At 36.7% G+C, this 25,433-nt stretch overlaps 4 protein-coding genes across 15 annotated transcripts in view; 1 reads left to right on the top strand and 3 right to left on the bottom strand.

The window, feature by feature from the left end:
* The window catches only part of rab27a (RAB27A, member RAS oncogene family), a 37,290-nt gene extending 30,345 nt beyond the window's left edge, over positions 1-6,945 (bottom strand). Inside the window, exon 1 of the mRNA XM_079825388.1 lies at positions 6,354-6,945. The gene's annotated coding sequence lies outside the window, so the exon portion shown is untranslated. The remainder of the gene's footprint in view (positions 1-6,353) is intronic.
* Positions 6,946-7,671: 726 nt separating this feature from the next.
* On the bottom strand, positions 7,672-8,669 carry pigbos1 (PIGB opposite strand 1). Its single transcript, XM_079824970.1, has 2 exons — positions 8,569-8,669; positions 7,672-8,348 (listed from the first exon to the last, which is right to left on the bottom strand). The coding sequence occupies exon 2, from the start codon at positions 8,311-8,313 to the stop codon at positions 8,110-8,112; it is 204 nt and encodes a 67-aa protein (XP_079681096.1). The 5' UTR covers positions 8,314-8,348; positions 8,569-8,669; the 3' UTR covers positions 7,672-8,109.
* Positions 8,267-23,742, top strand: pigb (phosphatidylinositol glycan anchor biosynthesis, class B). 2 transcript variants are annotated; one of them, XM_079824963.1, is made up of 12 exons: positions 8,267-9,125; positions 10,994-11,123; positions 11,210-11,327; positions 14,151-14,255; positions 14,366-14,496; positions 17,752-17,892; positions 17,983-18,034; positions 19,366-19,577; positions 19,746-19,810; positions 19,892-20,105; positions 23,126-23,306; positions 23,547-23,742. In XM_079824963.1, exons 1-12 carry the CDS (start codon positions 9,011-9,013, stop codon positions 23,676-23,678), a joined length of 1,596 nt encoding a protein of 531 aa, XP_079681089.1. In that variant the 5' UTR covers positions 8,267-9,010; the 3' UTR covers positions 23,679-23,742. The 2 variants fall into 2 exon arrangements, with proteins under 2 accessions (XP_079681089.1, XP_079681090.1); XM_079824964.1 differs by having other exon boundaries at positions 8,864-9,125; positions 11,062-11,123.
* The window catches only part of ccpg1 (cell cycle progression 1), a 49,629-nt gene continuing 47,937 nt past the window's right edge, over positions 23,742-25,433 (bottom strand). For 6 of the 11 annotated variants that reach the window (XM_079824929.1, XM_079824931.1, XM_079824926.1 and 3 more), the window contains one exon: positions 23,742-24,851. In XM_079824929.1, the coding sequence (XP_079681055.1) occupies positions 24,659-24,851 (193 nt within the window). In that variant the 3' untranslated portion in view covers positions 23,742-24,658. Of the gene's footprint in view, positions 24,952-25,433 lie in introns of all 11 variants that reach the window. The other 5 variants (XM_079824934.1, XM_079824936.1, XM_079824933.1 and 2 more) reach the window with 2 other exon arrangements.

The following is a 25,433-nucleotide window of genomic DNA, read 5'->3' as shown; positions in this document are numbered from 1 at the left end:
TTTCTTCACCGACAGTCAAGCTCTGACAAGTTGTTGTTTTTTTTTCTCGTGCACTTCCCTGTTTTTAAGCTGTACTGTATGTGTGAAAGACAAAATTACCGTACAGATCTGCAGAAGCTCATAGCCTTTGACCTGACACAAGAAACACAAGATATTTTCTTTGGCCTGGTAGACATTCCAACCCAACTACAATCACATTTTATTAATAACCTTTTAGTTTTAGAAAATGCAACAACATAAATATAATCTGATGAACTACTTGAAGTTAAAGGGTTACTTCATCGATTTAGCATTAAGCTTTGTATCAGTAGAAACCCGGTAGTATATTCAAATGATGGTACTTCCCCCCCCCCCCATGTATAAAATGTATAAAAAATATGGCTAGAAGTAACTAGAAGTAAACTATGATGGAATTACTCACCCTCATGTCGTTCTAAACCCATAAGACCTTAGTTCAAACACAAATTAAGATATTTTTGCGTTGAGTATAAACAATAGGGGTGTAACGATATTCAAACCGAACCGAAAAAACATCACCCACAGATCGAACCGCGATACTCTCATGTCAAACCGAACGTGCCCCGCCCCCTGCTGCCCCAGTTCAGCTCTCACTTCACCTAATGCCACAAAAAAAATCCTCCTTGATATTTGATTAAATAGTGATTAGTACACTTTTAATAACTAAAAAGAGCTGTATTTTACTAATTATTATAATAAAATTATTTACTAAATATACACTAACTAAGTGCATGTCACGTGACTTGGGTGATTGCTCAAGTTGCATGGAGGAAGGAAAAAGAGAGCCAGTTTCCCCATTTAGACAGGTTGGCTAAATGCTACCTTGGAGTCCCAGAGGGTGTTCTCTACAGCAATGTTTCTCAACTGGTTTGGTTCCGAGACCGTTCTAAGCATAGATTATATATATACAGTGAGGAAAATAAGTATTTGAACACCCTGCTATTTTGGAAGTTCTCCCACTTAGAAATCATGGAGGGGTCTGAAATTGTCATCGTAGGTGCATGTCCACTGTGAGAGACATAATCTAAAAAAAAAAAAATCCAGAAATCACAATGTATGCTTTTTTAACTATTTATTTGTATGATACAGCTGCAAATAAGTATTTGAACACCTGTCTATCAGCTAGAATTCTGACCCTCAAAGACCTGTTATTCTGCCTTTAAAATGTCCACCTCCACTCCATTTATTATCCTAAATTAGATGCACCTGTTTGAGGTCGTTAGCTGCATAAAGACACCTGTCCACCCCAAACAATCAGTAAGAATCCAACTACTAACATGGCCAAGACCAAAGAGCTGTCCAAAGACACTAAAGACAAAATTGTACACCTCCACAAGGCTGGAAAGGGCTACGGGGAAATTGCCAAGCAGCTTGGTGAAAAAAGGTCCACTGTTGGAGCAATCATTAGAAAATGGAAGAAGCTAAACATGACTGTCAATCTCCCTCAGACTGGGGCTCCATGCAAGATCTCACCTTGTGGGGTCTCAATGATCCTAAGAAAGGTGAGAAATCAGCCCAGAACTACACAGTAGGAGCTGGTCAATGACCTGAAAAGAGCTGGGACCACCATTTCCAAGGTTACTGTTGGTTATACACAAAGACGTCATGGTTTGAAATCATGCATGGCACGGAAGGTTCCCCTGCTTAAACCAGCACATGTCCAGGCCCGTCTTAAGTTTGCCAATGACCATTTGGATGATCCAGAGGAGTCATGGGAGAAAGTCATGTGGTCAGATGAGACCAAAATAGAACTTTTTGGTCATAATTCCACTAAACGTGTTTGGAGGAAGAAGAATGATGAGTACCATCCCAAGAACACCATCCCTACTGTGAAGCATGGGGGTGGTAGCATCATGCTTTGGGGGTGTTTTTCTGCACATGGGACAGGGCAACTGCACTGTATTAAGGAGAGGATGACCATGTATTGCGAGATATTGGGGAACAACCTCCTTCCCTCAGTTAGAGCATTGAAGATGGGTCGAGGCTGGGTCTTCCAACATGACAATGACACGAAGCACACAGCCAGGATAACCAAGGAGTGGCTCTGTAAGAAGCATATCAAGGTTCTGGCGTGGCCTAGCCAGTCTCCAGACCTGAACCCAATAGAGAATCTTTGGAGGGAGCTCAAACTCCGTGTTTCTCAGCGACAGGCCAGAAACCTGACTGATCTAGAGAAGATCTGTGTGGAGGAGTGGGCCAAAATCCCTCCTGCAGTGTGTGCAAACCTGGTGAAAAACTACAGGAAACGTTTGACCTCTGTAATTGCAAACAAAGACTACTGTACCAAATATTAACATTGATTTTCTCAGGTGTTCAAATACTTATTTGCAGCTGTATCATACAAATAAATAGTTAAAAAATCATACATTGTGATTTCTGGATTTTTTTTTTTAGATTATGTCTCTCACAGTGGACATCCACCTACGATGACAATTTCAAACCCCTCCATGATTTCTAAGTGGGAGAACTTGCAAAATAGCAGGGTGTTCAAATACTTATTTTCCTCACTGTATATATGGTTCTGAGTGGGTCACGGAGTCCCTGAGAAAAACGTGTTGTCCCGATTCAGTCTCTGCGGTCAGATGATATGTTGTAAGGCATGTCAGTGTCCTTTTCGTAGCTTGTAACGAAATAAAAATTCTCCCTCACCTTAGAAAACCGAACTTTCATGTCCTATCAGCCGTTATACTGTGCTCGTAGTGCACACACTTCAACTGCATGCGCAAACACGGCTTGGCGCCCTGTATATCACTTCATATATAAAACGCAAGAGAAGCTACGATCATGTAACGTAATCACGAAATAAAAGTAAAGTACCAATAAATCACGTAACTGGTATGCAGTGTGAGCTGGGAAGGCATGCAGGTAAGGCATGATGTTCATCAGGAGCAGTTTACATCTTTCATTAACAGTTCATGATGTTGGCATTGTGTATTCGCCATGGTAACTGTTGTTTCCATAACCCAAAAATGCCACTTTATTTTCACTTTATGCTATTTTGTATGTTTTAAAATTAGTGTGGTGGCTACTTTATTGTGTTACAAAAACTGCTATTTAATAGCTTTAACTTATGGGCCTATTTATTCATCAGTATTAGTCATATTCATACAATTTATGTGCTTAAGTAGGCTAAAGTGGGACATTACTTGTGTGTGGTCATTATTTTTTGTGGAATAAATTAGCTTTTTTTTTTTTTTTTTAAACTAGTATTTATTTCATTTCACTTTACTCAGGTTTGCTAACTGCTCTAAAGAAAACGTGAAGCCAATGTATAAAGTTAATAAAGATAAAGTAAGTTAATAAGTTAAATTATTGTTGTTGTTATTATTAAGTTAAAAGTGAATCTAGTGTTATTATTTCCCTGACATGAACCCTGCCCTCACTGCAAACAGAACTGAACCGTGGCTCCAAAACCGTCATGTGAAACAAACCGTGTCATTGGTATATCGTTACACCCCTAATAAACAAATACGAATACTTTTTGTGTGCAAAAACAAACAAAAATAACGACTTTATTCAACCATTTCGTCTAGCCTGTGTCAGTCTCCTACGCAGTTTATGCAACAGTGCAGTCCTTTCGAGTTCTACGGCAGCCGATGCTGTTCACGTGAGCACACGACACAGGTGTGTGATGATGACGCAGGACTGCATAGGAGACTGGCACAGACGTGGAGAAATTGTTATACAAGTCGTTATTTTTGTTTGTTTTTGCGCACAATAAGTATTCTTGTCACTTCATAAAATTAAGGTTGAACCACTGGAGTCACATGGACGATTTTAACTTAATTAATTAAATTGCTGTCTATGAAGAGGTCAGAGAGCTCTCGGATTTCATCAAAAATATCTTCATTTGTGTTCCAAAGATGAATGAAGGTCTTACGGGTTTGGAACGAAATGAGGGTAAGTAAATTATGACAATTTTCATTTTTGGGTAAACTAACCCTTAAATACATTAACTAATGTTAAATAATGGAACCTTATTGTCAAAGTATAAGCGTTACCAAAATACTATAGTATTGTAAAATTACGGTAGAATATAACTATTCAGTTTACAGCACCTTCATAATTTAAAGGAAAACATTACAGTTAAAGGAATAGTTCACCCAAAAATGAAAGTTGTCATAATTACCAACATTCTTCAAAATATATTCTTTTGTGTTCAACAGAAGAAAGAAACATTTGTGTTTGGAACAACTTGAGCGTGAGTAAGTAATGACCAAATTTAAATTTTTGGATGAACTAACCCTTTAAAAAAAAAAAAAGTGTTTTTGTTTTTTGTAAAGTACACCACCACTTGCTCCGACCAAAGTGATTTGAACACTCATGTCATAATTACAACTTCCCAATTCGTAAACAAAACCTTCACACACAGGAGGAGGACTTAAACGCACTGTTTGGCTCAGGGTCTCTCCTTCAATCTGTTGGATTTCTTTGCCTGTTTTATGGTCCAACAGGTGAAAATGGTGAATCTGATCACTTAGTGAAGTAAAAGCACGACACTCAGCTCAACAACACAAATGATTTGAGAAATCAATCATGTCTGAAACATATGCTGCAGGATGACGCACAAGCTCAACTCTAATACTTAGGATATGCAAGCAAGAGTAATAGTGATGCAAATTGTACTAACTGGAGCTGAAATTACATTACAGGCTTAAATACATGTTCAATTGGATGAAAACATTCTTCATTAACTAGGCCTAAATAATGAATTGTATCAACTTTGCTATTTGATATAAGTGTCCAGGTGATTTTTGCCATAGCTAGTGTAAACAAAGACACTTTAGACACACTAAACTCTTTTTGGTGTTTCAGAAGGATGTGAACTGTAAGATTTAACAATCTAATAACAATCAGCTGGTGCTCATGTGCTCTTGGCATCCTGTCATGTGACCCTCGATTCCCAACCCTGCCAAGACCCCGCTTAAAAACACACGCACAAACACACACACACACAATCCAATGTTCATTTAATTTGCTTTCACTAGAACAGACAGGAAAAACGATAAGCCAGTTTAAATGATTAGAGCTTTGTGGAAAGTTCTTCTGAGGATAGATTACTCGTTTTGAGATACTTAAAGGAATAGTTTAACCAAAAATGTCTCACTCTTCATGTTCCACATTCCAAACGCTTTTCCATGCAACACAAAACACAATGTTTTGCTGAATATTCGGACTACATGCAATGAAAGTGAACGGGCTGTCAAGCTCTAAAAATACAGTAGTCCATACGATTTGTGTTTTATATTCCAAGTCTTCTGAAGTTATGTGAGAGATTTGTGTGTGGAACTGACTGATATTTCAGTCTGTATTAAGTATTTTTTGAAAAGTGTCCTTTCCTCAGTAGTTCTCAAATTTGTGGATATTCAAATATGGGGCATTAAGATGTCTCAGGTCTGACGTAAGTGACATCAACGTAATTGGTTCTTGACTATGTCGGGTGACCAAACGCCATTGAACTTACTATTAACTTTCACAGGAAAAAATATATATTTTGGATATTTTGCAAGAAAAATGGCAGATTTGGAATGACACCAGGGTGAGAAATGTTCATTTTGGATGGTGAAATATTCCTTAAAGTATCAAACTTCAACTTTTACTCCATTTTACCCCGTTTTACATTCAAACTGGACATTTTGCTTGAAAAAATAGAAGATTTGAAATGACACCAGGGTGAGAAATGTTCATTTTGGAGGGTGAAATATTCCTTAAAGTATCAAACTACAACTTTTACTCCATTTTATATTAAAGGGAGTCAAATTCAGAATACCATTGTGATCATGGTAAATCAATCCACAGAATAGATCAATTTTGAGTCAGAAACATATGTCTTACAGTATTTCACCAGTTAAGCAAGAAATAATGGAAAATCACTCAGAAGGAAAAATGATCCCTAAACCAAACATTCCTGACAGGTAACCTGATATGGGAGTGAAGCAGTGTATTTCCCCAGGTGAGACAGGTCAATTCCCAGGATATTTCTTCCACTCTGACCAGATTATAATTTTAGGTCATAAAAAACATGTGTTTGAGATGACTACATCTGATCCAGGATAGAGCCACATGTTTGTACAGATAATTCAAACACATGAACAGCAACTTTCAATAACTAACACTGATTATTATGACAAACAAAACTAACTTAGTCCTATGGCATAACATGTAAATTGCGTGTTTATGAGGGCAGTCAGCGATACATATTGCGTGTTTGTTGAGTCTATCCAAAAATACATTATCAAAAGGCGAATTTGTAAGACTTAAATAAACGAGTTGACAAGACATTATCAAACAACTGTTGAAGAGTTAAAAACTAATACATTTAAGTTGTTACTTACCAGGACAGTGACCCGAACGTCTTTTGATCTCGTTGGATTTTAAAAACTTTTTCGAAAATAATAAACCAACGGAGAACAAGTACAAATGTGTGATACTTTTGAAGCGATGGACACTTAGTTTCCTAAAGTTGCACCTACACCCACATGAAGCACCAGTGCGTGTGTAAGCGGCCGTGCAGTGACGCAATACTTCCCGTGCAGCAGCGCCAATCCTACGTTGTCAAGGCTTAGCTCATAATTATTAATTAGGTAAGGGCTGACGTTGCTTAGAGACCTTCCTGGAGCCTGGAGAGACCACCGCTCAAACGACGTAATTAATATTATTATAAGCCCAGCCTTTACCATAAAAACAGCCAACCAGGATGTACTATTGGACGAACGTCACGTTGCATATTCATGAGCCAAGCCTTCGCCATAGTAGGATGGGTACGTTTGCGCCACTTCTTCAGTTAAGTACACACAAAATACTTTCTGTGTTTTAAATTGATTTAACTACTGTCATGCGTTGTTTTTTGCATCTAAAATAATGTTTAAAATACGCAGAATTAGTGCAACAGGAGATTAACTCTTTCAGAGCTGTAAGTGTGTGTCTAGCGACATCTGGTGGTAACATGTCAAAGGTACCTTCATGAGCATCAGTGAATGTTTATAATAGACGTTTAATAGATGATTCCTCTCTCTCTCTCTCTCTCTCTCTCTCTCTCTCTCTCTCTCTCTCTCTCTCTCTCTCTCTCTCTCTATATATATATATATATATATATATATATATATATATATATAGTTGACAAATAAGCAGTAAAAATATATAATTTTTACTTTTTTTGTAAAACACCACTTTTATGCATATTGTTATGTAAAACTGCATACTGTTATGTAGTGTGAAGTCTGGTGTTGGAGAAAATATAAGGGGTCACTAACTTAGTCAATTCTTTCACTGTTTTTTGAACATTTTTACTGAAATGTGTCCTATGGTGTGACAGAAAGAATTAAGAATATAGGGGTGTCGCACCAAAGGACAACAGAAATGAACACTTTTATCGTGGTTCCAAAAAAGTTAAATATTTGAACAAATCTGAAAATCTTACAATGTGCAAATGTCATGGGCTTCACAGTAACATGACCTTGAATGGGGTCCTTAAACTAATTAAACTAGTCAGTGGAATAGCCTGATTTAAAATCTGGATATGTTCACAACGGAGGAAGTGGTTTTCAGTGACAAAATGTATAAAGTTCCTATGCTTTTAGAAATTTATGGATGAAAACAATGGTTGTTATTTACTAAAATAGACACTTGTAAAATTTTGCCAGCTGTATTTATTAACATTTATATACTTTTCTTTTTTAATTTATAAAAGTTGTAAGTTATTGAACCTCTTGAGATAGTCACACCATAGGGAAATTTTGAGATTTGGCTCAAATGTAAAAATCTAAAGACAAAAACATGTTTAACCATTTACTGCATTTTAAATGATGACAATACTAATTATATTATTTTTTTTATCTTGTGTGACAGTGAAAATGCCATGTCACGTCAACAACCCATGCTAATTTTGCAAGGATGCAAGTTATGCACTGAACTGTACATACAGTAGAGATGGAAACTAGAGCCCGAGTTGCATTTAAGCCTCATTATATATATATATACTATTGTATATAAAATACTATTGTATTTGGTATTTTATTTAGAACCTTTTAGTGAACATTTACAAAGTATATAAAAACGACAAGCGTTCAACATTCAAACTCTTGTTTGACATTAGTCTTTGGTTGCAAATGCATTTGCTTCTTGTTGGGTAGTTTCCGCTCTCTGCTCCTCTGAGTCTGGCTTGAGGTCTTGATCTGGTGCAGTTGGAGGTTTTCTAGTTGCCTCAAATATAGGCCTGTATATATACACACCTCCCACCACTCCAACCAGAGTAGCAAATGCAATCTGATTAAAGGGAACCCGTCTTCCAAACATGATTTTATGTTATGAAGGAACAGAACATCCCACTCCTGAAAAGAAAAAGAAGGCAGAAGGAAATCCTTTAGTCACTGCATATTGTATATCTTGTACTTGTTCTATACCTGCTGTAATTGCGTATAATTGTATAATCTGTAACGTTACATGTATTGTAGATATAAACTTAACGTTAAATGTGAAGCTTATCGCAGGAACATTATAAATCTACTATAACATTGTCTCAATTGTGTAATTACTGTTTTTGTCACTCACCTTGATGTTTTCAATCTTTTCCAGTGGTTTTGAAACAAGTGTGCAGTTAAAACACATGTAAGACAAGGACGAACGAACGACCAACTACTACGGCAACTCACGCAGGCCAAATGCGAAGTGTACATTTCCGCATATTATTTTATTTTTTCAACATTCATTCATAATAGCACGTGTCAGAACATATATTTATGAACTACGAAACACGTTAATGAACCTAAAATTATTATAAACACCATACATTAAGCGTTAAAAGACCTGCATTTATGTCCTTATTACATATTCATGAGGTCATGTGGGAGGCAATGACACAAGCAAACACGGAAATGAATCTAGTCTCTACATTCAAGGCAGAAAACACTCCGTAAAAGCGCCAGAAAATGAACATTTACAGCCGAGGCTAAAATGCTGAACATTGAAACCCTTTTGAGGTTTATGTGGAGACATGGAAAAGATTCGAGAGCGCTTCAAACAGAACAAATCCTCACGTGAATCAGTGAGACTGAGGAAGAGAAGCTCCATTCTGTACAGCACAGATGACAGGAAACCTCAAACACTCGGTGAGAGTCCAGCACCTGGGATTAGACTCACTTTAGAGTCAAATGTGTTTTAAGAAGAAGACAATCATATGAAAGATAATAACCATTGAGTAACATTAACAAAAAGTGGCAAGTAAGATTCTGGGACCTGTAACATGAATATCCAGATTGCTTTCTATAAATAGACAGTTTAATCTGCTCACTAAATTCGCTCACTTCATATTTAACCCAGAATCAAAAAACATAAATAAGGAATTACATTTTGAAATAATGAAGATGATAAAGATAAAAATAATGAAGTATATTATTAAGACAATTGAATATATTTCCCTTCCAAAATTCGCATTACTGCCCGAATTTCCCATATTAAAAAAGTCGATATCATATTTTATAAATATGTATTTAAATTGTATTTATCTTGTTTAGTTTAATTGCATTTAAATTGTAAAGTTTTTTGTCTATGACAGTTTTTCTTGCACTAAATTTATAATGCTAATTTTATTTATTTTTTAAACTGTAAAGAGTATCCAATGAAAGTCACATTAAGAATTAATTAAAAATTACATTGGCCTTCAGTGACCTTGCCTTTAAGATTTTGGCATCAGCCATAAAAGCACATAGGCCTGGTTTCACAGACAAGGCTTCAATTAAGCCAGGATTTGGCCTTAGTTCAATTAGGACATTTTTAGTAGCTTTTATAATCATGTCTTAAAGGGATAGCTCACCCAAAAATTTAAATTAGACCATGATTTACTCACCCTCAAGTCATCCTAGGTGTGACTTTCTTCTTTCAGACGAATACAATCGGAGTTATATTAAAAAAATGTCTAAGCTTTATAATGGCGGTGAATGGATGTTTCTGTTTTGAAGTCCACAAAAGTGCATCTATCCATCATAAAAGTGCTCCACACAGCACCGGGAGGTTAATAAAGGCCTTCTGTAGCGAAGCGATGCGTAAGAAAATTATCCATATTTAAAACAAACTGTTTTAAAATTACATATACCAACTATAATCTCTAACTTCCTCTGACTGTCGTACATGCACTCACGAGAGACTGCCGTTCCAGCGTTTGGTAGGACGCTCAGGTGAGAATATGTGAGAACCAAGTTTTGTTTTGCTCAATCCTCTCCGCTTCTGTGTTTGCCACCGGAAATTACGCTACACCTGTGTCCTACGTCATACGCTGGAACACCAGTCTCTTGTGAACGCGTACGACCGTTAATTAGTGGACTTCAAAACAGCCATTCACTGCCATTACAAAGCTTGGAAGAGCCAGGACATGTTTTAATATAACCCCGATTGTATTCGTCTGAAAGAAGAATGTCATCTACACCTAGGATGGTTTGAGGGTGAGTAAATCATGGGGTAATTTACATTTTTGGGTGAACTATCCCTTTAAGGCCCATTCACACCAAGAACGATAACGATAAAAATAACATTAGTGTCCACACCAGAGGACGATTTTGTTCTGTTTATTCTAAGCGCATGCTTGTCTCGCTTTTAAATGCTCAAGCTCTTTAAAGCAGGATGGACTCTGATTGGCTGTCAATGTTTTTATCGTTCATCAGCTGGATTCAATCAATCTGAAAGGGATTCCAACGATATCTTTTATCTGCCGTTATCGTTATAGTGTGGTGGGAACTCTTACTCTGCTATTCTTTAATATTGAGAATGATTTTATGAACTTGGTCTTTATCGGTCTTAGTGTTAACGGGCCTTCAGAAAAAAACATTATTGGTGTGAATCTTGAGACAAAACAGTATAATGTTTTATAGGCAAGTTGCTTTCAGTTAAAACAGCTCAAATATGCATTTTAGTCTGGGACTAGCTTAAGCATTGTCTGTGGATTGTCTTCACTATCTGCACCTGTTAACTGTCATTTCTGTAGAATTCTTTGGCATCAGTGTCACAGTTTTCATTGTCATATTTCGCCTGCTCAACTGCCTCCTGGTTCAGACCAGCTTCGTCCCAGATGAGTACTGGCAGTCGCTTGAGATTTCCCATCGAATGGTCTTCAGATATCCTTGCTTATGACCTGAACTGCAAAAATAGTTGTTTAATTTGATTATAATACTGTAAATGAGATCCTTAACCTGTTTCTCACTTATGGCTACGAGACCTGGGAATGGAAGGAAGGCATCCGAGGATACTCTTATCCTCTCCTGTTTGCTCTGATGTATAAACTCCTGTATCTGATGAATTATGACACAGCATATCTATTGGTAAGACTTCAGTGTATTATATTGACAGTAAGCGTAATGTTTCCTTAACATGAATACCTGTTTCTGTATGGGATGACTTTAGACTCAAAATTATTAGTAAATGCACACACAATTATCCATGAACTTGATAAATGTTGCAGACATGTTTTACCATCCACAAACAAATGCCTTTTAACTTGTGTGTGCAAAATACGCGATTTGTACAAATAGAGACATAGTTGTGAATACAAAACTTTGTATTCAGGTAAGTCACAATTTGTGCGTGCAACGAGTAAGATGTGCATTTGTGGATCCGGTGACGCGCATTCTAGGGCTGGGCCGGTTACCGCATTACCGCAATACCGCGGTCACGTGACGCCTACCGCGGGTCTGAGATTGTCACCGCCATCACCGCAAAAAAAAAAAAAAAAAAAAACATTGGCCTGCACGTGTGCACGTTGTGTCTAATTCCATGGATTCATTGATTCTAATGACATGGATTGTGTCTAATGACGTGTGTCTTATATGGATTCAAGGTTTTCTAAACAAAACTTAATCAAAAGATGGAGCAAATCCGACCTTTCGCGAGTTGGGGAGCGCAATGTTCCATTATAACATTCCACCTGTGTAATGTCTTTTAGCCTATAATTAGAATTTCATTTTACTAAAGCATAAAATACAGGCGCATAAGCAGGACGTGCACGTTTTAATTGCACGTGCTTAACACAATTCTCTCACATGGTTGCGCAGCCGACAATAGCGGGTAGGGAGATAGAAGTCATGAAAGCAGAAGAAGAACGCATGGGTTTGCGTCGACCGCTGGTGACCGCTTTCTCCCATAGCTGGTGAAAAAAAAAAAAACCACGGCTTCAGAAAGAACAAACTGAGCTGGACCTGCCTCAGTACTGGTAAGTTTTAACTCTCAACTCTGTTTGGGAAAGATTGACTACAAATAAGCTGTGCCTGCGAAATTTCATTCAATATAATCAATAAATAATCTATTGTAGGCAATTAAATGTAAGTTGGCTATGTGATTCTGAAATTCCAATTTCATTAAAAGGCTATCGAAAAAGATATCCGTCTGGCAGGCATACAAGCACAGTAGTGTGCGACACTTTGTTAAATTAAATAGCCTTCGTTAAATATTTGAACCACTGAGACAAAAGCGCACACGAGATATATAAATTAATATGAATATGTAAACATATATAATATAAATATATATATAATAAGTAATATACAATCACGGTAGGCTAGTGTGAGCAGCGACACTTTGTTAAATTAAATAGCCTTCGTTAAATAGCCCCACTGAGACAAAAGCGCACACGAGAGGCATATAGCCTATATATAAATTAATATAAATATGTAAAATATGCCTAATATAATATAAATAACAAATATAAATAATTATATATATAGCCTATATAATTATTTATGTAATATAAATAACATATATAGATGTATATATATATATATATGTATGTATATATATATATATATGTATGTACAATCATTAGCCTAAAAAGTATTCGTTAAATAGCCTTGAACCACTAAGACAAAAGCGCACACCACACGAGATACGTAAAATAATATTTGTAAATGTTATAAAATATAAAAAATAAATATAAATAATAAAAGTAGCATAATATAGGCTACAATCAAGGTAGTGTGAGCAGCGAGTGAGTGACTACACTTTGTTAAATTAAATAGCCTTGAGCCTCGTTATTCTTCATTAACCACTGAGACAAAAGCGCACACAAGATGTAAATTGTAAATGTAAATTAATAGCCTGAATATTAAAAAATATGTAATATAAAAATATAAATAGCCTACTATAAATATAAATATAAATAATATATTATATTATATGGGCGGGTGTGCGCGAAAGTCATTATAGTTTAAGTGATTGTTTGATGACGACGACTGTAATCTGAAATTAAAAATATTGGAAATAAATAAACAAATAAATATACATTACTGATCAATACCGATAAATAAAAATGTGTTTGTTTGTCTTTGTTTATGCTGTTCCATCTTCAGATCTGTCAGTCGGGATCTGATCTGCTCTCTCAGCAAAAAATATGAAGGCTGGGATGTAAACCATGGTCTAGTCTAGATTTTGTTTTGCCAGCACTTTTTTTTCAGATATCATTCCATTTCTGTTCTAATTGTTCCTGTTCTAAACGTGAAAAAATAAATGTAAAATAAACATGTTCCTTATTATGTTCAATTGCCTGCGCTGGTGTGTGTGTGAGCGGCTGTGCGCGAAAGTCGAGCGGGAGCCCTTTAAAGCGGTTTACTGCTGAACTGCGGGAATTTCTTGCTTTTCAACCGCGGTAAGAAAAAATCCATACCGTCCCAGCCCTAGCGCATGCATTCATTGACTTGTTTGTGAGTCGATCCTATTTGATTCATTTGGATTTTGAGACTTTCATTTCGCCGGTTTGGCCTTGGCCCACACGATCCACACACACAGCTGTCTAAGAAAACCTGCTGCCACTAGATGGCAGTATCTGCCTAAATAGACAATGGCACTGTGAGCGTTATTCTGCCTATAAGACGCTTTATGTCTCCTGAGGAAAACGCTTAACAGGCTAACGTTAAAAAGGTATTAATAACGAATAGGCTACTTTGTATAGGCAAGCAGATTAAATCAGGTTATGAACACAACATTGTTCATCACAAAATTTTTCTCCCATAGAAAACCATTATAAAATGCACACAAGTTAAAAGGCATTTGTTTGTGGATAGTAAAACATGTCTGCAAAATTTATCAAGTTCATGGATAATTGTGTGTGCATTTATTAATCATTTTGAGTCTAAAACCATCCCATATTTCTGCAGGTGTTTTTGCCGCGTGTTTTCCAGGCACTCCTGGCTGCATATGCCGACGTGAAGCTGTATCACCTCGTCCTGCATTGGGAAACTCCAGATGTGGCCAAATGGACAGTAAGAAGATGTAGCTTGCCTTGATAATCAAATATGAGCGAGATACACAAACAATGCATTACGTTTGAATGCTTTGTGTTCGTTCCACTGATCTGCTGTGTTTTTCTAAGTGTTTCTGTCAGCTGTGTTCATGGTTCACCTGGTACTGCTGCAGTCGGACTCTGACCAACACCATGGAAACGGTTCTGACCACCCTGGCGCTTTGCTTTTACCCGTTACCCGGCTCCAAAATGCACAACAGGTGCATAATTTAGTGTCATATCTACACACTAGAGCTGCACGATTCTGGATAAATTTAGTATCATGATTTAAATAGAGATCATGATTCTCCCAAAAATAACATCAGTTTGAATGAATGATTCAACGAGTCATGCTGGGTACACACCAAAAGATTTTTTACATCTTATAAGATTTTCAAAATGTGATAGACCACAAACATGAGTCCTAGAGTCCAAAAATAACCCTAGATTTAACCGTTTTGCTCCTATAGTGTGTGGTGTGCCATGATGTGACAAAGACAGCACACCACACACAAACAGATTTTCAACCAGAGTCCCGACTGTAAACACAGGAAATCTCACAAAATCTCGCGAGACTTCAGAATAAGCATGGCCGATGATATGCAGGAAGAAATTGCGATGATAGTGTTTGGGTGATTGGCACAAATATCAATTTCGATCTTGATTCAGTATCAATTCATATAGCCTACTGTACATATAAGGAAAGTTTGCCTTTTTAGAACTATTTTAAACTTTTCTTGGGTTAAACATATTTGCTTGCATTCATTAGTGTGCTTATATAAGTATCATTACAAATATTATGTAAGTTATTAACGTTTTAAAATTTCACATTTAAAGAAATCTAGTGTTGGATCTTGTCTAAATATGTATTTAAATGCAAAAACTAAAAATAAGTAAGCAGTTATGATCTGTAATACTTTGAGCAACCAGACTAGATACATGTATATTTATTAAAGAGCCATTCAGGCACCTGGTGGGTAATGGCATTACAAATAAAAATTATTATGACTAATATTATTATTATTAGACTATAATTGACTCTAATTTGCCTCTTTGCATTGGAATTCTATATTTTAACCTTAATAACTACTCTAAATGTAATATAAATAATAAAAAAATATTTTAAGTGGTCATTAATGGTCCATAATTATTGCACAAATAGTAGGCCTATTTAGTACCAAAAGATATCCTCAAAATATTCAATAAATATTATTAAACTAAAATATAGAACATTTATTTAATTGAAAAATAGTGTAAAAAGATGTATGATCACATTTGATCACCAATGAGTATGAGTGTGACCAATTAGTAAGGAATACCTGAGGGGGCTAAATACAAGAAATACATTAACATTATTGTAACAATGTTGCATCAATCATCACTCTCCATAATAAAACGATACTGTAAATGTGGTTAACGTAATAATCAATGCAAACTATGCTGTACTGTTTACCAAAACCTGCTGCAAACACCTGTATAGTGAAGCTGTTGTGTATCCGCTAAGCCATTCAAATGTATCAGCGCTGCTTTGTGTGAACCACGTGAACGCGCGCGCTGCCGGGAGATGAGAGCATGTCGCAACTCGGTTTTCCACGCCTCTGGCTTTAACTGTTAAGCCACATTAGCACCAAAACGCTATATAGTTGAAGTTTCTTACAGTTCATGACTATTTAATCTCTCAGCATGTTTTCTGGTTGGATATTACTTTGTTTCACGCGAGTGTGCACGCGTTTGTCCTCGGGGTTCCCCCCACACATCAGGATTTCTGATCGTAAATATTCAACATGTTGAATATTTACGATTCGCGATCGGGACGGCTCCGACGTTCTTCCGAGCAGGTTCGGACACTCTTAACACACTTCACACCACAGGAAAATCTGATAAGATAATCGGGACATAGCTAGGATTGTCGGAAGGGGGGGAAATCAGCCCAAAATCAGCCCGATTATCTTTTGGTGTGTACCCAGCATCACTCACAAAGACTAGATGAATCAGAGTTTTTGAATGAATTTCTTGGGCCCTATCAAACACCCGGCGCAATGCGATGCAAGTGTTTTTTGCTGGTTTCAGCCCGACACAGTTATCATTTTCACGTCCTGCGCCATGTTGTTTAAATAGCAAATGCACTCGTTCCCATCTGTGTGCCCATGGGCGTGCTGAAAACAAGGTGTGTTCAGGCGCATTGTTGGCGCTTAACTATTTTGAAGCAACTGAAAACGACTGCGCCATTGACCGCAGTATTTTTTTGTATTTTTGTTATTTAAAGGGCACGTTAATCGTTAAAATAGGGCCCCTTGTCTTGAATGAATGATTCAATGACAAATAATTTATTTTAATCACTTGTCGCCACCTACTGGTGTAAAAGTGTAACGATGTTATGGATACAATCTTTATTTGAAGCTCCATTTTAATTGCGGCCGTAGATCTCAGTGTTTATACCGTAGAGACCTCTGTGATAATTGGAATGTTTGCAATACATAAATAATGATACTGTGTGTTTGAAAAGACTGTTTGTGAAGCTGTTTCATATCTACACATGATAACGGCTCTCTCTGTCTCGCCAACTCGGATTTAAATTGCTGTGATTGTACTTGTCAAAGGTTTAAAGGTAGGGTAGGCAATTTCGGAGAGGCTAGCAATAGTAAGCTAGCTTTGAAAGCAGAAGATCCCACCCTCCATTCAGAGCTTTCTCTCCAAAGCCACACCTTCTCCAACACATGAACATGCACAGCCAGAGTCTACAAAGCATCACGAGAGACGGCGTTAAATTACCTTATGTCTCAAAGCACATAACATTACAATAATAATGAACATAAACAAAGAGTGCTGACTACCACCTGACCTGTAGTGTTGCCATAGAAACACATTCATCCGAGTTTGAGGATGTAAACAGCTACGGCAGAACGTCACGGGTTGCCATCTCTTAATTACATGCCATAACTAATTACAGTAGTTATGGCATAAACGCAGCATAACTCGTTTTGGTTCAGGAGGAACTGTATGAGGGGGCTGCCGTTTGTTTGCAGCGCTTAGCGACTGCCTACAACTCTGCATAGCCTCATGTAAAAGACGTGTGATGTCTGCACGATCAAATACATACGTAGACAGGCACGTAGGACATCCTATTATTACATTCGGACCGAAAGCTATGATTGCACAAACATTGTTTGGTCTTGAGACTTCCACAGAAGATAATACTGTATGTACATTTTATAATATTTAGACCACTTCATTATTGATCGCTATCAGGATGTGAAGAGAGTTTCAACCAGTATAACAACAAAGTGTGTATGAAAAACATTGCCTACCCTACCTTTAATAGAAAGCAAATATAATTTTGTAATAAGATCACGTGGGTGTACGAATCGAGATTGCGACCTTTTAACGATTAATCGTGCAGCTCTACTACACACTAGTGATTGCACAAACCCTTCAGAGACTCATAGATGGATCTTTTTCGGTTCTCTCCTTTTTAGCTGGAAGTATTTGTGTCTGGTGTCCTTGGCCATAGTCATCCGTCCCACAGCTCTGATCATCTGGCTTCCTCTGCTGTTCTATCATTTCTGTGGGGAACAGAACAAGCTGAAGCTCATCACACAGAGATGCATTCCCATTGCGTACATGTTGCATTTGTTTTTTACTTGTAGTTTCACATGTAGTTTGCGATAATCTTTGTTAGTTCATGAATGTTTCCATCATTTGTGCAGAGCTCTTGCACTGGCTGTCTCGATGCTGATAGACTCGGTGTTCTATGGAAAGGTATTTTTTACTGCTATTCACAGACTTGATTGCAAAAATAATGTGTATTGCTCTGCTGAGCAAAAACCCCAAGACAACAAATTTGTGACCCTGGACCACAAAACCAGTCATAAGTTGCACGGGTACATTGTATTGGTCAAAATAGTCTTTTATGCCAAAAATCATTATGCCAGTAAAGATCATGTTCCATGAAGGTATTTTGTAAATTTCCTACCGTAAATATATGTATTATTATTAGTAATGTGTTACTAAGGACTTCATTTGGACAACTTTAAAGGCGATTTTCTCAATACTTAGATTTTTTTGCACCCTCAGATTCCAGATTTTCAAATAGTTGTATCTTGGCCAAATATTGTCCTATCCTAAGAAACCACACATCATTGGAAAGTTTATTTATTCTGCTTTCAGGTGATGCATACATCTAATTTTCCAAAAATGTACCCTTATGACTGGTTTTGTGGTCCAGGGTCACATTTGTTGATTATTATTTCAAACACTACCTGTTTTGGAGAAATAGATAGTGTTGCTTACAAAGTCCGTAAAGATCATGCTGAGGTCATATTTCAAACCCAAATCAAAAGTAATCAGTGTAATTTTAATATTATAATATAATAATAGTATAGTATTTATTAATATTTAGAATTTATCTGTTAGATTTTCATTTATTTTACTTTTTGTGATTTTTGTTATGTGCTTTGTCATTATTTTTTATTAATATCATTATTTTTATTTCTAACTTAAATTTTTTATTTCAGTTTTAGATCAAATAAATACTTACACTAAAACTTATTTTCATTTCTAATTTCATCTATTTCAGCTTCATTTTTAAATATTTTTTAATATATATATATATTTTAGTTAATAATAACAATGACAAGAATAAGGAACTGCATTTTGCGTAAAAATAATATATATAAGTATTTTATTTGGATACATATGAATATAAAATAAAAAAATATATAATTCAATCAATTATAAAGTATCTGTACATATGTTTCTTGCACTGAATATAATGCTATTGCAAAAAACAGTAATGAATAATGAGATAATCACCAACAAAATCAAAAGTAAAACAGGACGTATTATGATAGCAAGAATTAGGGAGGAAAATGTGCTTAGTTATTAATATTTATCAAAAATAATAATTAGTTTATTTCGGGGATGAAATACGCCTCACACATGTTCTTGACCGTCTTTGAGATTTACACATTTAGATTTATTTTTCAATACATTTCCGAAACTGAAAACATTAAGCTTTCAGGCATAGAACGAATTATGAATTGCCAGTATAACATCATCAGACTTACCTTCATGTGTTTGTTTTTCTGAAGTGGATCCTGGTCCAGTGGAATTTCCTGAAGTTTAATGTGCTGCACAATGTGGCAGAGTTTTATGGAGCTCATCCGTGGCACTGGTACTTCACTCAGGGTCTGCTGGTCGTGATCGGTCCTCACATACCTCTCTTCGTGCACGGATGTTCACGGGCCACCAAAAAGCACAGAATCCTGCTAATAACCATCTTATGGACTACAGCCATTTACAGGTGCACTGAGAAAAATCTCTAACACTTATCTGGAGACAACACATACAGAGTCAGGCCAAGATGCCATAGCATTGTGTCAGCTAAAACTTTCTGCATGGACAACCATTCACGTTTTGCTTCAGAAAATGTTATCTGTTTTATTTAGCTCATGAAATATGCTTTTTGCAGTTTACTCGCTCACAAGGAGTTCCGGTTTATTTATCCAGTGTTGCCTTTCTGTATGATATTTTGCGGTGAGTATTTCTGCCGGAGTATTGAGCAGTTTGTGCAGATTTGAAACCGTTCTGAAGGTCTTCGTGTGCTCTTAATGACAGGTATATCTTTAGCGAAGCTACAAGCATGGAGGAAAACTGTTGCTGGGGCACTGCTGGTGCTCAATCTGTTTCCTGCCTTATATACGGGTTTAATTCACCAGCGTGGATCTCTGGATGTCATGCATGACCTGCAACGACTGTGTGACATCAGCGACTCTCAGAACTCACCTGAGCTGTTGTTCCTCATGCCCTGTCACTCCACACCACTGTACAGGTGAGCATCTGCATATTCAGAATACGAACGTGTTAGAAAAAAATAATGTTTCAAGCTTTTATGGCTCATATAGTATGATGTAGTACGAATATGGAGGAAAAAACACTTTTTATTCACAGGTCCAAAATGAGCAAACTTGCAATTTGGTGCAGTTGCTAATATTTATATGACCATAAATAATAATAGAGAAATTCTGATAGCTTGTAATGTAAATCAATGAGATCTTTATAACAGTATAGCGACTACTTGCATAAAATGCATATAAATCAGTTGTCAGTCTATATCTGCCTTAGTAAGATGATATTTAAATGCTTAGTTTTATGATCAAAGCTCTTTAGTTTTAAAACATAATGCAAAGCAATACAGTGATGATTGAGGGATAAACAAACGCTCCTCAAAGCCTTGAAGTATCATATTTGATACTCACATTTGAACATGATTTTTCTGTGTATGGTCTATGGTGCATGGATAGTCAAGTAAACCTAAATTGCTTCAGTCCAGTGTGTTTATCTTTTTAAGTGTTAGTTCACCCAAAAATGAAAATTCTGTCATTAATTACTCACCCTCATGTCGTTCCAAACCCATAAGACCGTTCATCTTCAGAACACAAATGAAGATATTTTTGATTAAATCCAAGAGCTCTCTGACCCCTACATAGACTGCAATATAATTAATACTTTCAAGGTCCAGAAAGGTAGCAAAAACATAATTAAAATAGTCCATGACTCCGGTGGTTCAGCCTTAATTTTATGAAGCGACGAGAATACTTTTTGTGCGCAAAAACAAACAAAAAAAACGACTTTATTCAACAATTTCTTTCCAGCCTGTGCCACTCTCCTACACAGTTTACGTTGTAAACAGTGCAGCACTTTCGAGTTCTTTGGCAGCCGATGCTGTTCACGTGAGCACCACGACACATGCATGCGATGATGACGCGGGACTTGCACTGTAAACTACGTAGGAGACTGGCACAGGGCAGGCTAAAACAAAATTGTTGAATAAAGGTGTTATTTTTATTTGTGTGGCAAGCAGCGAGGTAGAGGGACCATGAGAACACGCTGCTTGCCACAGTTTGTTTTTGAGCACAAAGTATTTTCTTGGCTTCATAAAATTAAGGTTGAACCAAAGGTTTTGAATACCTTTCTGGGCCTTGAAAGTGTTAATTAAAATGCTCTCTATAGAGGGGTCAGAGAGCTCTCGGATTTCATCAAAAATATCTTCATTTGGGTTCCGAAGATGAACGAAGGTCTTGCGGGTTTGGAACGACATGAGGGTGAGTAATTAACGCTTAAGCGCATACCTCAGGTCTTTAGTGACCCGGGACTTCATTCACTACGCTACTCCTTATTCATTTAGTTAAGACATCAACCTTCTTCAATCTTAGTATTCCTCAATCAATTCATTTTAAACAATTTAACAACAATAATTGAATCTTTTATGATTGAATAAGTGCAATTCACATTTATTCCACAATGTCTGATACACAATGATGAAGTGATGTTTCACTCATAGTTACCTCAGGCAGAAAACAAAAGAGTCAGTGATTTACTGCAGATCAAGTACTGAATGCAATCAAATATTAGTGTCACTGAAGAAGCTTTCAGCGATCAAAATATTGATTTTGAAGATGTTGAAAATGAGTTTTGAGAATGTTTGAGATCGCAAATATGAGCCAGGTGCTGAATGTACTTGGAAATGAGCTCTGATGAGGACAGTGATGATGGTATAAAACATCTGCTCAAACTGAACACTTCCAAGCTCCTAAAAGTAACACAATGCTTTATTTTATTCTTCTGTAACTGTTACTCTAATATCAGGAGAGTTTTATATGGTAGAGATCCATCCATGTTAGATATAGATCCGGGTCGCTAAAGACCCGAATACGTAATGATTGGCAAAACATTCATGCATTTAAGGGTTAATGACAGAATTTTCATTTTTGGGTGAACTAACCCTTTTAATATTACTAGTAATATAAAAGTAAAAAATTATCAATCAGGGCCCGTATTTATCAAGCTTCTCAAAGTGCTATTTTAGTCTTAAGTACTGAGAATTCATGAAATTTACTCCTACTTTCAAACTTAAGTATAAAAGCAAGTTATCAAATTTCTTAAAGCTAAGAATCACTCTTACTCTCCCAGTTATTTAAGACCGCTCGAGGGGTCTCTCAAGTGGTTAGGAGTTGCCAGTAGGGGCTTGTGATGGCACTGATGAGATAGAGATGTGCGCAAATCTTTTTAGAAGAGGAATAATGTTTTTGAAATGTTTGACAATGAGCAGTTAATCAAACGGTATCGTTTGGACAGAGCAGGCATCATCTTTGTCAATGCTGGATAATGTTGGGCTGAACTTGCCTTTTATAACATGTTTCCTCTGTTCAACTAATTCAGCAAGCAGTAGCGTTTATTCCTCCCGCCCGTTCGGTTTTCTTTTGGAATCCATGGTGCCAGATTATATATTTAAAAAAAATAAAAAAATCTAGGCCATAGGCAGGTCAGTTAACAGCATACCATTTTTAATTAAGACATGGTGGAAAACGTGTTTATCTTTAATTTCAAATGTATATATTATAATGTATTGTCTTGTGAATTTATCTGAGAATATTCTGAAATAAGGACATCTATTCAGTGATTGGTTCATGCCTATGACATCATCTAAAATCCTGTTTGTGGCACAACAAAGTGTCGTGAATCAACTCTAAGACTGACACTTAAGATTTAGTCCTACACTTCACTTAAAGTAAGATTGAGATGCTTGATAACTAACTTTTAAGCGCAGCTTTGAGCCAAGAATTTTTTTACTCTTAAGTCAATTCTTAGCAGTGTTCTTGTGAGTAATTCTCAGATGCTTGATAAATACGGGCCCAGATGACAGAAAAGGCATGTAGTAGATTGTGTACAAAAAGTTTTTCAGCAAAGTTTTGATCATGCCTTAGAAATTGCATATCAAATATATGATACAGTAGACTTTTTGGTTGAGGCAAAAAGATGTGACATCATGGTTCCCCTTATGTTTTCCAGTCACCTGCACTGTCCCCTCAAACTGCGTTTCCTGGAATGTCCACCTGATCTTACAGGAAATGAGGAGTATGTGGATGAAGCAGCCGTGTTCTTCTCTAACCCTCTTCACTGGCTCAGAACATCCTATCCATCTCAGTCGACGTTACCTTCACATATAGTGCTGTTTGACTCCCTGGAAAAGGTAAAAGATTGAAAGCAATGGAATCCAGTCAAATTACATTACTTCATGTTTACACTTACTGAAGAAAACTGAGGTGGCACGTCCCTGCAAAAGTCGTAAATCCAGTTGCTCATGTGATTTGAGGAATAATTTTTGTTTGGAGCACAAACACTGCAGAACCTACAGTTTGATACTTACTTTTAGAGGTTTGATTACTACACAAGTTATTTTCTTGACTAATTTAGTTTCTTTCTCTTTTAGGAAATTGCAGCATTCCTGGAGGACAACCGATTTACCAAACAAGCTGAAATATTCCACACTCACTTTCCTGAAGGTCGAGTGGGAAAGAACATATTAATATACACCAGAGGATCTGGACTGAAGATTCATTAAATGTTATTGTTTGAAGATGTACAACTGATAGCAAACTTATATAAAGACTTGCATTTGTTTTTTCATTGTTTCATTGTCTCTTTAATTTCACACCAGAATCAAACACTTTTTTTGGTGTAAGATCTAGATCTGTTTTTTAGCTAAATTTGTCAAAGCAGGAGGACAATTATCAAAGTAGCATAGAAAGACTTTTATTCTACAGTTTAAGTGCAACATTAAGCAATTAAGTGCATTTGTGTTCAATTACATTAGAGCAGATGCCTAGTGCATCTTACAGCTGTTTCCAAACAAGGAATGTTACTTAGCCAATAACCACACACACAAAAAAGAGAGGGAAATAGTGCACTAACAATTGCAGATTGAAACAAAATTTTAAATAATATCTTGAACTGATTTGCATGCTCAAATAAAACAGTGGTGTGATACAGCAGCCAATTGATGACCAGTCAAACCAGACCTCTTCAAGGTTACCTTTGTAATGATGCGTAATCTTTTAATTATTCCGAAGATTCCAAATCTATTGAATGAGATTTTTTCAATATAATTTATTTTGATTGGTTATTTGGTCCTAAGCAAACTGGAACAAGGTTTTTTGTTTAGAAAACCAGTCATGAATGAATTAAAATGCTACAATTCAAAGTGCTTTTTGGTTACTAACCCAGCCAAATCAAAATAATGTACCCACTTGTTATGCGTTCAAAACTATTTTCAATACTTAAAATACTTTTTCCCACAAGTTCAGGGAACATAAAATCTGCCTCAAAAATACCTATAATTAATTCTAAACAGCAAAAAACAAACAAAAAAAAAAGCAGTTTGGATTCTCTAGCTTTGAGAGAAACACCTCATTCAATCATTCAACCAACCAGCATTAGAAAATTATTTTACATGTGCAAAAATCCAAAGCATTCTTTAACCTCCTCCAAGACAAAACAAATGCAAAAAAAGGAGCAATATTACAAACAACTGAAACATTTCTTCTAATATTTGGGATCAAAGGGCATGGGACCCAGCTCAATTTTGACATCTGTGAATTGCCGATTGGGGTCGCGTTCTGATTGGCTCCATTTCTTTGTTCTCTGAGGGCGAGGACGTGGCTGCTGGTGCTTTCTCTGTTGCCGCTGACAACGACCCCATGCCTTACCCTTCGACCCCGGCACTTCGAAGGGTCGACTGCAAATTTACAAACAGGAAATTGTTTAGGGTTTACCACAAAGCCTCATGCGTGGTTCACTCATGCGTGTCAACATGCAGACTCTACTGTTTCTCAGACCTACAGACAGAGAAGCAACAGAGACGAACATGGTTATGAACATGCAACCTGTATGTACTACAAATTAATTGAGAAAATCACCCATCACTGGCTCTATTCTGGTTTCAAATGCTCACTTTTTACAATCCAACCAACCGACCCTTTGCTAAACTCCTCATAAACATTACTGACAAATTCTCCCTTAGCAACTGTTGCTATCCACCATGTTATCAGACATGCTTTTGCATTTCTCAAATACAAGTCTATATGGACGATCTGTGTGTTTAGATAGTTAAAGCTGCAGTCCGTAACTTTTTGCGCTCTAGTGGTAAATAAACAGAACTGCATGCGTCTTGTGGAAGAATATTGCAGCCGGAGCTACTTCTCTCTGTTTATGTCTATGGCGAGTCACGCAGGGACTGTGCTCCTCCGCAGCGGTTCCTACCAGTCTGGTCTGAAATAGTCCCAATATAAACACTTATTATTGTGTAGCATAATGATTC

Source organism: Gobio gobio, assembly GCF_949357685.1.
Source record: "Gobio gobio genome assembly, chromosome: 9".
NCBI classification, from domain to species: Eukaryota; Metazoa; Chordata; class Actinopteri; order Cypriniformes; family Gobionidae; genus Gobio; species Gobio gobio.
This window is presented reverse-complemented; position numbering and strand designations above follow the sequence as displayed.